The 16,052-nt window shown below is 45.7% G+C and overlaps 1 protein-coding gene across 1 annotated transcript in view; it reads left to right on the forward strand.

Moving 5' to 3' along the window:
* The first annotated feature begins 3,610 nt into the window (after positions 1-3,610).
* LOC123996652 (nuclear receptor subfamily 5 group A member 2-like) overlaps positions 3,611-16,052 on the forward strand; it is a 62,311-nt gene continuing 49,869 nt past the window's right edge. The window contains exons 1-2 of the mRNA XM_046300214.1: positions 3,611-3,678; positions 4,433-4,552. Coding sequence (XP_046156170.1) covers positions 4,445-4,552 — 108 coding nt within the window. The 5' untranslated portion in view covers positions 3,611-3,678; positions 4,433-4,444. The remainder of the gene's footprint in view (positions 3,679-4,432; positions 4,553-16,052) is intronic.

Here is a 16,052-nt window from a genome sequence, read left to right on the forward strand (position 1 = left end):
ACGTTGGGCCGCTGAACGCTGGTGTTGTTGTGCGAATGCGTCTTTACCTGAGAATGCTGTGTTAATATCGAGTTCAGACGCGCACTTCTCGAGCAATGAGTTTACATGAATGCAGATCCTTTGGTTAATCGCTCAGCGTTCGCGGAGAAAGGAAGACATGGGAACTCATTGTCGAAGATGAACACCACTCTACCAGTCCGTGCTATTGGCCTGAATGATACCGTGGTAGCGCCATGCGATCATTGCCGGCACCGAGGTTTGATCAAAGAGTGAGCAGCCCCACCCAGGCATAACAATGGCACTATAGGCCGAGAGCTCGTTGGGCGCAGGCGCAGAACATCATGGCCAGTCGTTCACCAGCCGTTTCAGCCTAGCTCTACGTTCGTTCGTCAGTTCGTTCGTTCGTTGTTCAAGTCTGTCTGGTCTGTTCACGTTTCGGTTTCAGCTTCGTTCTTTCCGTGTTCAAAATTAAATTGTTGTTGGTAAACAGTACTCACCAGCCAAATTGAAATTAATGAGCCTGAACACGAAATGCGCTTACTAGCCTGAAATAAATTAAATTGTTCAGCTAATTAAAATGCTTCAGCTTTCACAGCCACAACAAATTGTACCTGAATTAATGAAATTGTACCACAGTTCACTCAGCCTCAGCCACCGTAGCTCCACCACAATTAAATTGCCTCCGCCAGCCACCAGCTGTTTCAGCCTACAAACAGCCCACACCCAGCCCACCACCAGGTTCACCAGCCAGCAATGCTTCAGCCTTCACTTACTACAATTAACACCAATGAAATGAATTAAAATTAAACAGTTCAAAGAACAAATTGTTCGTTCGTCTGAACAAATGCCTGCCTAGCCTGAACAATTGAATACTGATGCCTGTTGTTCGTTCAATAGTTCACTGCTTCAGCTTGTTCGCTCACTAAACAGCCACCAGCAACGTTCGCCGTTCAACACTGTTCACTAACGACTGAGCCAATGTTTCGTTTTTTTGGCGCGTTGTATCACGTTGACATGTACTCAACAAACGAGATAGACAAACATAACGAAAAACAAAGAGCGTATATCACGTCTCGATTGTTCCGGCTTCCTGTGTTTCTCTCATCCTTTCGTGGTTACTGTATCAAAATACAGTAAGATGTACAGTCGTTCACCCTCCCCTCCATCCCTCCCTCCCCTACCTCCCTCCCTCCCTGATGGTTTTACTGACTGCATTATAATGTCGTATGTCGCCTCCAGTCACCCGTCCCACAGAAAGGAAGGATGAGAGAAAAAACACAGGAATTACAAGGACTGTCAGAATTTGTGGTAAAGGTCACTGCGGCTTCGTTGTATTTTGTCCTATCTCAGTTTGATTAAAAGAGGAATGAATACATGTCATGTTGATACAGACAGACCAGACCAGAACAGACCAGACCAGAACAGAACAGAGCAGAACGACAGACAGACAGACAGACAGACAGACAGACAGACAGACAGACAGACAGACAGACAGACAGACAGACAGACAGACAGACAGACAGACAGACAGACAGACAGACAGACAGACAGACAGACAGACAGACAGACAGACAGACAGACAGAACAGAACAGAACGACAGACAGACAGACAGACAGACAGACAGACAGACAGACAGACAGACAGACAGACAGACAGACAGACAGACAGACAGACAGACAGACAGACAGACAGACAGACAGACAGACAGAACAGAACAGAACGACAGACAGACAGACAGACAGACAGACAGACAGACAGACAGACAGACAGACAGAACAGAACAGAACGACAGACAGACAGACAGACAGACAGACAGACAGACAGACAGACAGACAGACAGACAGACAGACAGACAGACAGACAGACAGACAGACAGACAGACAGACGAACAGAACAGAACAGAACAGAACAGAACGACAGACAGACAGACAGACAGACAGACAGACAGACAGACAGACAGACAGACAGACAGACAGACAGACAGACAGACAGACAGACAGACAGACAGACAGACAGACAGACGAACAGAACAGAACAGAGCAGAACGACAGACAGACAGACAGACAGACAGACAGACAGACAGACAGACAGACAGACAGACAGACAGACAGACAGACAGACAGACAGACAGACGAACAGAACAGAACAGAGCAGAACGACAGACAGACAGACAGACAGACAGACAGACAGACAGACAGACAGACAGACAGACAGACAGACAGACAGACAGACAGACAGAACAGAACAGAACGACAGACAGACAGACAGACAGACAAACAGACAGACAGACAGACAGACAGACAGACAGACAGACAGAACAGAACAGAACAGAACGACAGACAGACAGACAGACAGACAGAACAGAACAGAACAGAACGACAGACAGACAGACAGACAGACAGACAGACAGACAGACAGACAGACAGACAGACAGACAGACAGACAGACAGACAGACAGACAGACAGACAGACAGACGAACAGAACAGAACAGAGCAGAACGACAGACAGACAGACAGACAGACAGACAGACAGACAGACAGACAGACAGACAGACAGACAGACAGACAGACAGACAGACGAACAGAACAGAACAGAGCAGAACGACAGACAGACAGACAGACAGACAGACAGACAGACAGACAGACAGACAGACAGACAGACAGACAGACAGTATCGGCTTGAGTGTCGCCTATGATGTTCTATAGCCCTGCTGCTCCAAGCGAACTCTCAGCCTATAGTGCCATTGTTATGCCTGGGTGGAGGCTAAATACCTCCTCTGCAGTCAAAACAATCAGTCTCAACAACAGTCACGCTGAAAACTACCACAGTGTCATTCAAGGTAATAACGTGTTCTTTTAACGTACAGTAGAATATCCATCAGCTCAGTGATATCACAGCTCTTCGATTAAAACAAATGGCCTTGTTTACAAAGTTCCATAATGGATAATAGCATTCCTTTCTCCACCAATTGTTACCGTACCTGTTAGACAGGCAGTTAACCAAGGATCTGCATTCTTATGTAAAAACTCATTGCTCTTTCAGAGTGCAACGTCACAGACCTCAACTGTTAACACAACGATTCTCTCAGACTCGTGTAAAAGTGCATTTCGCCACAACAACACCAACCAAAGCGTTTCGCGAAGCCAACGTCATCCCGCAAGTCAGATAAATAGTATCGAGGGTGACACTGTTTGTCGAAAAGGGTGGGGGGGGGGGGAGGAGGGGTGAGAGAGAAATCTCTGTCTTTTTTCCTCATTCTTTTGCTTCTGAATGTGGCCTTTCTGTGTTCGTTCTGTGTTTGTGGCTACGGTGTGGAATGATTAACACGCTGAACCCTGGGAAATAACTGGTTCACAATGGATGGGTTGTTGCAGTGTATCAGACTACCTTCAACGTGCGTCAGTCAACCGGGATGGGAGACACCAGCCCCCTTGTTGCTGAGAAACTCGCTACTTAATCACTGAGAACTGGGAAATCACTCAGCCACTGGTGGCACTGGGCAAACAGATAACACCAGAGATGCTGACGAACACGGGCACGTGCATGGGCTCTTTGGGGAAAAAAAAGGGGTTGTGGATGTGTTTGAACGGGGAAGGGGGAAGGGACGACGGTTATGTGATACTGCAGTATAGTGGGAGAGTGTCTACCTTCTGCGAGTGATGTAGTGATAAAACAGGTGGGTAAACTCTTATCGTCAATCCCTATACTTTCAATGTAGTTTTCTGAAAACATTGGGATGAACTGCATTTACCCTCCACTACACACTATTCCACCTGTGGAATAGGACTCCTGAGTGGCCCAGTGGTTTGGGGCACTGCATCTCAGTGGAAGAGGTGTCACTACAGTCCCTGGTTCAAATCCAGGATATATCACTTCCGGCTGTGATTGGGAGTCCCATAGGGCGGCAATTGGCCCAGCGTCGTCCGGGTTTGCCCGGGGTAGGCCGTCATTTTAAATAAGAATGTTTTCTTAACTGACTTACCTAGTTAAATAAATGTTAAAATCGATTTGTTTTTTTAAATGACAAATTAAAATCAAAATAGTGATCAACACTAGTCAATCTAGTTGTGTCTACTTGTAAAAGCCACAAAAGTGTTGTACCTCGCTTCCCCCAGATAACCTTTCACTAAGAGAATATAGTCAGGGAGGTGTTTTCATGTCTCGTTTTGTATCCTTTTTATTTTATAGGTGGAATAAACGTAGCATGACACGTTGGCAGAGCATTATCATTAGCATCATTATCATTAGCATCATTAGCATTAGCATTATTATCATTAGCATCATTAGCATTAGCATCATTATCATTAGCATCATTAGCATCATTAGCATCATTATCATCAGCATCGTTAGCATTAGCATCATTTTACATTAGCATCAACGTCAACAAATTACCTATTATTTTCTCTTTTCTCTCTTTGTCTCACGAACAGGTGGACGACCAAATGAAGCTCCTCCAGAACTGTTGGAGCGAGCTCCTCATCCTCGACCACATTTTCCGTCAGGTGATGCACGCCAAAGAGGGCTCCATCCTATTGGTCACCGGCCAACAGGTAAGTCACCTGACTCCCCAAAACACTGCCCGCCCCTCCCCTTCTCCCCACACCCTCCCCGTAGACCTCATCAGACACTCAGCACGTGCACATCAACACCCTTTAAAACACTATCGACCACACCGGCTCCCCTCGCGGTCACCGCTCCATTAAAAATAGATTACGCTTATAGGTATAAGCTAATGTGACCAGAATAATCAATTATGCATTTTCTCTTCTTTTTTTTTGTTGCATCAAGCAAGACCTCTGATTATTAGTGGTTCGTAGCTCAGTTGGTAGAGCATGGCGCTTGTAACGCCAGGGTAGTGGGTTCGATTCCCGGGACCACCTATACGTAGAATGTATGCACACATGACTGTAAGTCGCTTTGGATAAAAGCGTCTGCTAAATGGCATATATTATTATTATTATTATTATTATTATAAGAATCCTAATGGTGAATAAATAAAGTGCTTGGTTAAGCATGCCTGTGGAGTCATAGCGGTAGGGGGAAGAAAACCTATTATGATTTACCTTTGCCGTGCCCCAGAGGAGCCTGCGAGGGCTGACGCCTGAGGCTCCTGACGAGGCCCTCAACACAGCCTGTGATTCATCAGTCAGTATGTCAACTGGCAGAGAGGGAGAAACGGATGCTTGCTATGAATATGGCTCGGGAACGCCCGGCACGCCTGTCAGTGAGACAAGACCACTTCATTATTGATGGGGCGCGTGTTTCCGAAACGTTGCTCTTCAACTAAAATGTTCTCCAACAATAGATGAGGGCATTAATATTTAGGCAAGGTGAGGAGGGTCTGTTGACCTCTGATTAATAGTGGTCAGATAGTTGACCTTTGATTAATAGTGGTCAGATAGTTGACCTCTGATTATTAGTGGTCAGATAGTTGACCTCTGATTATTAGTGGTCAGATAGTTGACCTCTGATTATTAGTGGTCAGATAGTTGACCTCTGATTAATAGTGGTCAGATAGTTGACCTCTGATTAATAGTGGTCAGATAGTTGACCTCTGATTATTAGTGGTCAGATAGTTGAACTCTGATTAATAGTGGTCAGATAGTTGACCTCTGATTAATAGTGGTCAGATAGTTGACCTTTGATTAATAGTGGTCAGATAGTTGACCTCTGATTAATAGTGGTCAGATAGTTGACCTCTGATTAATAGTGGTCAGATAGTTGACCTCTGATTATTAGTGATCAGATAGTTGACCTCTGATTATTAGTGGTCAGATAGTTGACCTCTGATTAATAGTGGTCAGATAGTTGACCTCTGATTATTAGTGGTCAGATAGTTGACCTCTGATTAATAGTGGTCAGATAGTTGACCTCTGATTATTAGTGGTCAGATAGTTGACCTCTGATTATTAGTGGTCAGATAGTTGACCTCTGATTAATAGTGGTCAGATAGTTGACCTCTGATTATTAGTGGTCAGGAAGTTGACCTCTGATTAATAGTGGTCAGATAGTTGACCTCTGATTAATAGTGGTCAGATAGTTGACCTCTGATTATTAGTGGTCAGGAAGTTGACCTCTGATTATTAGTGATGAGGAGTTTTCATCTCAGTGCTCTCACACAGAGATAGATACATAAACACATACTCACACTCATAAACACACACATACACACACAACGCTCAGACACACACACACACAGACACTCCCAATGCTCAGACGCACACAGACACTCACACACACAGCGCTCAGACACACACAGACACACAACGCTCAGACACACACAGACACACACACACACAACGCTCAGACACACACAGACACTCCCAACGCTCAGACGCACACAGACACTCACACACAGAGCGCTCAGACACACACAGACACATCGCGCTCAGACACACACAGACACACACACAGCGCTCAGAAACACACAGCGCTCAGACACACACACAGATACACAGTGCTCAGACACACACAAACACACAGCGCTCAGACACACACAGACGCACGGCACTCAGACACACACACACAGCATTCAGACACACACAGACATACAGCACTCAGACGCACACAGACACAAAACGCTCTCTGTCTCCATTGCTTTGTGTTTGATTAGCCAGGGCTGGCTATCAGCAGGTCTCGGCCAGTAAAGGAGAGCGAAGGGGAGGATTAGGAGACAGAGTGAGGAGGAGGAGGAGGGAGGACGAGGAGACAGAGGGATGACAAGGAGTAGGAGACAGGGGAGGGGAAGGAGACAGGGGGAGGAGATGGAGGAGACATATGAAGGAGGAGGAGGAGACAGAGGGAGGAGATGGAGGAGACATAGGAAGGAGGAGGAGGAGACAGAGGGAGGGGGAGATGGGGGAGAAGGAGGAGGAGACAGAGGGAGTAGGAGACAGAGGGTGTAGGAGGAGGAGACAGGGGAGGAGGAGGAGGAGGAGACAGGGGAGGAGGAGAAAGAGGGAGGAGGAGACAGAGGGAGGAGGAGGAGGAGACAGGGGAGGAGAGGAGATGGGGAGGGGGGGACAGAGTCAGGGGAGGTGTAGGACCAGGTCTAGTTTGCATATTTTGGTTAATGAACAGCTGGTGTTGGGGGGCCAAAGGGGGATCATGGAGGGGGACCAGGGAGGGGTGAATCAGGGAGGGGGACCAGGGAGGGATGAATCAGGGAGGGGTGAATCAGGGAGGGGTGAATCAGGGAGGGGGACCAGGGAGGGGTGAATCAGGGAGGGGTGAATCAGGGAGGGGTGATCAGGGAGGGGTGAATCAGGGAGGGGGACCAGGGAGGGGTGAATCAGGGAGGGGGACCAGGGAGGGGTGAATCAGGGAGGGGTGAATCAGGGAGGGGTGAATCAGGGATGGGGACCAGGGAGGGGTGAATCAGGGAGGGGGACCAGGGAGGGGTGAGTCAGCACCACCCCTTTAACCAGCACCACCACTTTAACCAGCACCACCCCTTTAACCAGCACCACCACTTTAACCAGCACCACCCCTTTAACCAGCACCACCACTTTAACCAGCACCGCCACTTTAACCAGCACCACCACTTTAACCAGCACCACCACTTCAACCAGCACCACCCCTTCAACCAGCACCACCACTTTAACCAGCACCACCCCTTTAACCAGCACCACCACTTCAACCAGCACCACCCCTTTAACCAGCACCACCACTTTAACCAGCACCACCCCTTTAACCAGCACCACCCCTTTAACCAGCACCACCACTTTAACCAGCACCACCACTTCAACCAGCACCACCCCTTCAACCAGCACCACCACTTTAACCAGCACCACCACTTTAACCAGCACCACCACTTCAAACAGTACCACCCCTTCAACCAACACCACCACTTTAACCAGCACCACCACTTTAAACAGCACCACCTCTTCAACCATCACCACCCCTTTAACCAGCAACACCACTTTAACCAGCACCACCCCTTTAACCAGCACCACCACTTTAACCAGCACCACCCCTTTAACCAGCAACACCACTTTAACCAGCACCACCCCTTTAACCAGCACCACCACTTCAACCAGCACCACCCCTTCAACCAGCACCACCCCTTTAACCAGCAACACCACTAACATCACCACTATCACCACCACCACTAACATCACCACTATTATCACCACCACTAACATCACCACTATCAGCACCACCACTTTAACCACCACCACTATAACCACTACCACCGCTATAACCACTATAACCACCACCACCATCACTACCACTATAACCACCACCACTATAAACACCACCACTATAACCACTACTACTATAACCACCACCACTATAACCACCACCACTATAACCACCACCACTATAACCACCACCACCATCACTACCACTATAACCACCACCACTATAAACACCACCACTAAAACCGTCACCACCACTATAACCACCATCACTATCACCACCACCACCACTATAACCACCACTACTATAACCACCACCACCACTATAACCACCACTATAACCACCACCACCACTATAACCACCACCACTATAACCACTACCACTATCACCACCATCACTATATCCACTACCACTATAACCACCCCTATAACCACCACCACTATCACCACTGCCATAACCACTACCACTATCACCACCACTACCACTATAACCACTACCATTATAACCACTACCACCATCACCACCACCACTATCACCACTACCACTATAATCACCACCACTATAACCACCACCACTATAACCACCACCATAACCACTATCATTATAACCACTACCACCATCACCACCACCACTATCACCACTATAACCACTACCACTATAACCAACGCTACTACTATCACCACCACCACTATAACCTCCACTACAACTATAACCAACGCTACTACTATCACCACCACCACTATAACCTCCACTACCACTATAACCACCACCACTATAACCACCACCACTATAACCACCACCACCACTATAACCACTATAACCACTACCACTATAACCACCACCACTATAACCACACCTACTATAACCACCATCACTATATCCACTACCACTATAACCACCCCTATAACCACCACCACTATCACCACTGCAATAACCACTACCACTATCACCACCACTACCACTATAACCACTACCATTATAACCACTACCACCATCACCACCACCACTATCACCACTACCACTATAATCACCACCACTATAACCACCACCACTATAACCACCACCATAACCACTACCATTATAACCACTACCACCATCACCACCACCACTATCACCACTATAACCACCACCACTATCACCTCCACTACCACTATCACCACCACTACCACTATAACCACTACCATTATAACCACTACCACCATCACCACCACCACTATCACCACTACCACTATAACCACCACCACTATAACCACCACCACTATAACCACCACCATAACCACTACCATTATAACCACTACCACCATCACCACCACCACTCTCACCACTATAACCACCACCACTATAACCACTACCACTATAACCAACGCTACTACTATCACCACCACCACTATAACCTCCACTACCACTATAACCACCACCACTATAACCACTACCACTATAACCACCACCACCACTATAACCACCACCACTATAACCACTACAACTACAACCACCCCTATAACCACCACCACACCACCACCACCACTATAACCACCACCACCACTATAACCACCACCAATATAACCACTACAACTATAACCACTACCACTATAACCACCACCACCACTACTACTATCACCACCACCACCACTATAACCCCTACCACCACTATAACCACTACCACTATCATCACCACCACTATAACCACCACCACCACTATATCCACCACCACTATAACCACCACCACCACTATAACCACACCACTATAACCACCACCACCACTATAACCACCACCACCACTATAACCACCACCACTATACCCACCACCACTATAACCACAACCACTATAACCACCACCACCACTATAACCACCACCACTATAACCACCACCACCACTATAACCACCACCACTATAACCACCACCACTATAACCACCACCACCACTATAACCACCACCACTATAACCACCACCACCACTATAACCACCACCACTATAACCACCACCACTATAACCACCACCACCACTATAACCACCACCACTATAACCATCACTACTATAACCACCACCACTATACCCACCACCACTATAACCACCACCACTATAACCACCACCACCACTATAACCACCACCACTATAACCATCACTACTATTACCACCACCACTATACCCACCACCACTATAACCACCACCACTATAACCACTACCACTATTACCACAACCACCATCACTACCACCACCAAAAGCACCCACCAGTATGGGTGTTGGGGGACTGTTGTCAGAATGGCCCCGGTGCACCACTGGGGGATTAGCGGAGAAATGTAAGCTATTCATAAGCTTCAGGTCATGTCCCCACCCCTTTCCTCCCTCACTGACCTCCTGTCTGTCAGCTTAGTCAGGAATTGGCCTTCGGAGGAATCTGATATAGCAACTTATATGTAATGACCCAAATCTAATTTATACAGCTCTTTGGTCTGTCTTGTACATTTACATTTACATTTAAGTCATTTAGCAGACGCTCTTATCCAGAGTGTACTGAACTGTCTTTGGTTCAAACACAAGATATGTGACTGCTGGTGTCATGTGAAAACACTGGCTGAGTTCAGTAGGGTATGAATGCACAAGCATTGTCTTGCCATTTCCTCGGCACGATATGTCTTTGATATGATGTCAATGGCACAAAAAAATATTCCCTGAACAAACACATTTATTCAGCAGGTTTCCACTACTTTCGAATAACATTGTCTTTTTAAAGGAACTGTAAAGGAATTCTTCGTCCTCATCTGACGAGGAGTATGAAATGTCGGACCAATGCGCAGTGTGGTATGTGTTCATGGTGTTTATTAACTGAACAACAAAATACAAAATAACAGTGTGAAATATACGAAAACCGAAACAGTCCTGAAAGGTGCAGAAAACACTAGACAGAAAACAATCACCCACAAAACACAGGTGGGAAAAGGCTACCTAAGTATGATTCTCAATCAGAGACAACGAACGACACCTGTCTCTGATTGAGAACCATACCAGGCCAAACACATAAACACAACATAGAAAAAAGAACATAGACGACCTACCCCAACTCACGCCCTGACCAAACTTAAACAAAGAAATAAGAAAGGAACTAAGGTCAGAACGTGACAGGAACTTTCTGTTCTCTTTGAAGTAGAACACTCTAATCCAAATTTCTGAAAGATTTGGGGCTAAATTCAATCCGTATTGCTGAAGAGCCACGCTATAGCGGGATAGAAATTTAAAGCCAATGTTCTCGCGTTAGCGGAGACTGCGTTCACTATAAATTATGCACATGTCAGCTCAATCAGAAATTAACTTAAAATTTAAATTTCAAATTGAACTACTGTGCTGAACTTCAACGATACGGATTGAAGCTAGCCCTTACACAATTAATTGAAGGCATTGTTTTTTAATACAGTCCCTTGCAAAGGTATTTAAACCCAACATCTCTCATCACCCCGAGAACACCTACCCCACAGTGAAGCATGGTGGTGGCAGCATCATGCTGTGGGGATGTTTTTCACTGGCAGGGACTGGGAAACTAGTAAGAATTGAAGGAATGTTGGATGGTGCTAATTACAGGGAAATTCTTGAGGGAAACCTGTTTCAGGCCTCCAGAGATTTGAGACTGGGACAGAGGTTCAACTTCCAGCAGGACAATGACCCTAAGCATACTGCTGAAGCAACACTCGAATGGTTTAACCTCTTGCTCCTACCTGACACGCAGGCGTCCCATCTAGACATCTGGAAATGCAAATGCGCTACGCTAAATGCTAATAGTACTAGTTAAATCTCAAACGTTCATTAAAATACACATGCAGGGTATTGAATTAAAGCTACACTCGTCGTGAATCCAGGCAACAAGTCAGATTTTTAAAATGCTTTTCGGCGAAAGCATGAGAAGCTATTATCTGATAGCATGTAACACCCCAAAAGACCCGCAGGGGACGTAAACAAAATAATTAGCATAGTCGTCGCTACACAAACCGCACAAATAGAATATAAAACATTCATTACCTTTGACCATTTTCTTTGTTGGCACTCGGAGATGTCCCATAATCACTATTGGGTCTTTTTTTCCGATTAAATCGGTCCATATATAGCCTAGATATCGATCTATGAAGACTGTGTGATAAACGGAAAAAAATAGCGTCTTGAAAAAAGTTGACGATAAACTTTCACAAAACACTTCGAAATACTTTTGTAATGCAACTTTAGGTATTAGTAAACGTTAATAAGCGATAAAATTGATCACGAGGCGAAGTATATTCTTTAGCTGTCGTCTGGAAATAATGTCCGGGTAAATCTCAACCAAAATATCCGGTCGGAGACCGGAATAAATGCGCTGCCTTGCGTCTGTTTGACCAAGAAACAAAACCTAGGCAAATGACAAGAGTCTAAACAACATGTGGAAGCTGTAGGTATTGCAACCTCAGCCCCATGAAATGTGGTTCACCTTTATCAATGGGTTCAAGTCGCGCATGGATATATTTTCTATTTTCAGTGATCAGATTTTCCTGCACTTTTCGATGAAACACACGTTCTGTTATAGTCACAGCCGTGATTTAACCAGTTTTATAAACGTCTGATTGTTTTCTATCCACACATACTAATCATATGCATATACTATATTCCTGGCATGAGCAGCAGGGCGCTGAAATGTTGCGCGATTTTGAACAGAATGTTTGAAAAAGTAGGGGGTAGGATTAACAGGTTAAGGGGAAACAAAGCCCAGACCTCAATCCAATTGAGAATCTGTGGTAATGACTTAAAGATTGCTGTACACCATTGCTGTACACCATCCAACTTGAAGGAGCTGGAGCAGTTTTGCCTTGAAGAATCAAAAACCCCAGTGGCTAGATGTGCCAAGTTTATAGAGACATACCCCAAGAGACTTGCAGCTGTAATTGCTGCAAACGGTGGCTCTACAAAGTATTGGCTTTGGGAGGGTGAATAGTTATGCACGCTCAAATGTTTTGTTGTTGTCTTATTTCTTGTTTGTTTCACAAATGAAATATGTTACATCTTCAAAGTGGTAGGCATGTTGTGTAAATCAGATGATATACCCCCCCCCAAAAAAAAAAATATATATATTTTAATTCCAAGTTGTATTGCAAATAAAAAGGAAAAATGCCAACAGGCTTCTACCCCTAAGCCATAAGACTGCTAAATACACACACACACACACACACACACACACACACACACACACACACACACACACACACACACACACACACACACACACACACACACACACACACACACACACACACACACACACACACACACACACACACACACACACACACACACACACACACACACACACACACAAACATAAACATAAACACACTGTCACACATCATTTTCTGTTGCTACTCTGTTTTTCATTTTACTCTTATTATTATCTATCCTGATGCCTAGTCACTTTACCCTGCCTTCGTGTACATATCTACCTCAAATACCTTATTATTATCTATCCTGATGCCTAGTCACTTCACCCTGCCTTCGTGTACATATCTACCTCACATACCTTATTATTATCTATCCTGATGCCTAGTCACTTCACCCTGCCTTCATGTACATCTACCTCAAATACCTTATTATTATCTATCCTGATATAGCTACCTGTATATAGCTCCACATTGATCTGGTACTGGTTCTCCCTGTATATAGCTCCACATTGATCTGGTACTGGTTCTCCCTGTATATAGCTCCACATTGATCTGGTACTGGTTCTCCCTGTATATAGCTCCACATTGATCTGGTACTGGTTCTCCCTGTATATAGCTCCACATTGATCTGGTACTGGTACTTCCTGTATATAGCTCTACATTGATCTGGTACTGGTACTCCCTGTATATAGCTCCACATTGATCTGGTACTGGTACTCCCTGTATATAGCTCCACATTGATCTGGTACTGGTACTCCCTGTATATAGCTCCACATTGATCTGGTACTCCCTGTATATAGCTCCACATTGATCTGGTACTCCCTGTATATAGCTCCACATTGATATGGTACTGGTACTCCCTCTATATCGCTCCACATTGATCTGGTACTGGTACTTCCTGTATATAGCTCCACATTGATATGGTACTGGTACTTCCTGTATTTAGCTCCATTCTTGTGTATTTTATTTTTTTATTGTTATTTGTTTAACTTTGCATCGTTGGGAAGAGTTCGTAAGCAAGCTGCTTACGGTAAAGTCTACATCCGTTGTATTCGGGGCATGTGACAAATCAAATTTGTCACAAAAATAGTTTTTACTTAAGGCTAGGAAGCCATAACCCAAGGCATTGACATCAAGAGTCCAATCCTTCATTGAAATTATTTCATGCACAGATGGTTTTCTATAAATTGATTGACACCTTAGGAGGCAGGGGGTGTTGACTTTTCACTTACTCATCATTTCCACCACCTCAAAAGGAATGAGGGAGACGAAGAGGGGGAGAGAGAGATGGAAAAAGAGAGGAGAAAAGACATATTCTGAGAGAGAGAAAGAGAGACAGAAGAGAGAGATGGAGAGACAGGAGAGAGAGACAGAGACAGAGAGAGAGCGAGATGGAAAGAAAGAGAGAGAGAGAGAGAGAGAGAGAGAGAGAGAGAGAGAGAGAGAGAGAGAGAGAGAGAGAGAGAGAGAGAGATGGAGAGAGAGTGAGATGGAGACACAGGGAGAGATGGAGAGGTGGAGGGAGAGACAGAGAGAGATGGAGAGATGGAGAGACCGAGAGAGAGATATGGAGAGATGGAGAGACCGAGACAGAGAGGGAGAGACAGGAGAGACAGGAGAGAGACAGTGAAGAGAAGGAGAGAGAGAGACAGGAGACAGAGAGGGAGTAATGGAGAGAGAGAGCGACAGAAGAGAGACAGAGAGGGAGAATGGAACCGAGAGAGAGAGGAGAGTAATGGAGAGAGAGAGAGAGAGAGAGAGAGAGAGAGAGAGAGAGAGAGAGAGAGAGAGAGAGAGAGAGAGAGAGAGAGAGAGACAGAGAGAGAGAGAGAGAGAGAGAGAGAGAGAGACAGAGAGGGAGTAATGGAGAGAGAGAGCGACAGAGAGAGACAGAGAGAGACAGAGAGAGACAGAGAGAGACAGAGAGGGAGTAATGGAGAGAGAGAGAGAGAGAGAGAGAGAGAGACAGAGAGGGACAGAGAGGGAGTAATGGAGAGAGAGAGAGAGAGAGAGAGAGAGAGAGAGAGATGAGGTGAGGAGGAAAGAGAGAGACAGAGAGATGAGGTGAGGAGGAAAGAGAGAGACAGGAGACAGAGAGAGACAGAGAGAGACAGAAGAGAGACAGAGAGATGAGGTGAGGAGGAAAGAGAGAGACAGAGAGATGAGGTGAGGAGGAAAGAGAGAGACAGAGAGATGAGGTGAGGAGGAAAGAGAGACTACACAGAGAGAGAGAGAGAGAGACAGAGAGAGACAGAGAGAGACAGAGAGAGACAGAGAGAGACAGAGAGAGACAGAGAGATGAGGTGAGGAGGAAAGAGAGAGACAGAGAGATGAGGTGAGGAGGAAAGAGAGAGACAGAGAGATGAGGTGAGGAGGAAAGAGAGAGACAGAGAGATGAGGTGAGGAGGAAAGAGAGAGACAGAGAGATGAGGTGAGGAGGAAAGAGAGAGACAGAGAGATGAGGTGAGGAGGAAAGAGAGAGACAGAGAGATGAGGTGAGGAGGAAAGAGAGAGACAGAGAGATGAGGTGAGGAGGAAAGAGAGAGACAGAGAGATGAGGTGAGGAGGAAAGAGAAAAGCTGGTGTGCATCCGAATCCTCCTGATGATTTAAAACATTCTACTCATCATATTTAATTAATGCAACTTGCGAGGACCCCTCCCTCAGCCTTCTACCTTCCCAGAGAAACAACACTATTCTCTTCCCTCCCTCAGCCTTCTACCTTCCCAGAGAAACAACA

Source organism: Oncorhynchus gorbuscha, linkage group LG02 (assembly GCF_021184085.1).
Source record: "Oncorhynchus gorbuscha isolate QuinsamMale2020 ecotype Even-year linkage group LG02, OgorEven_v1.0, whole genome shotgun sequence".
Taxonomy (NCBI): Eukaryota; Metazoa; Chordata; class Actinopteri; order Salmoniformes; family Salmonidae; genus Oncorhynchus; species Oncorhynchus gorbuscha.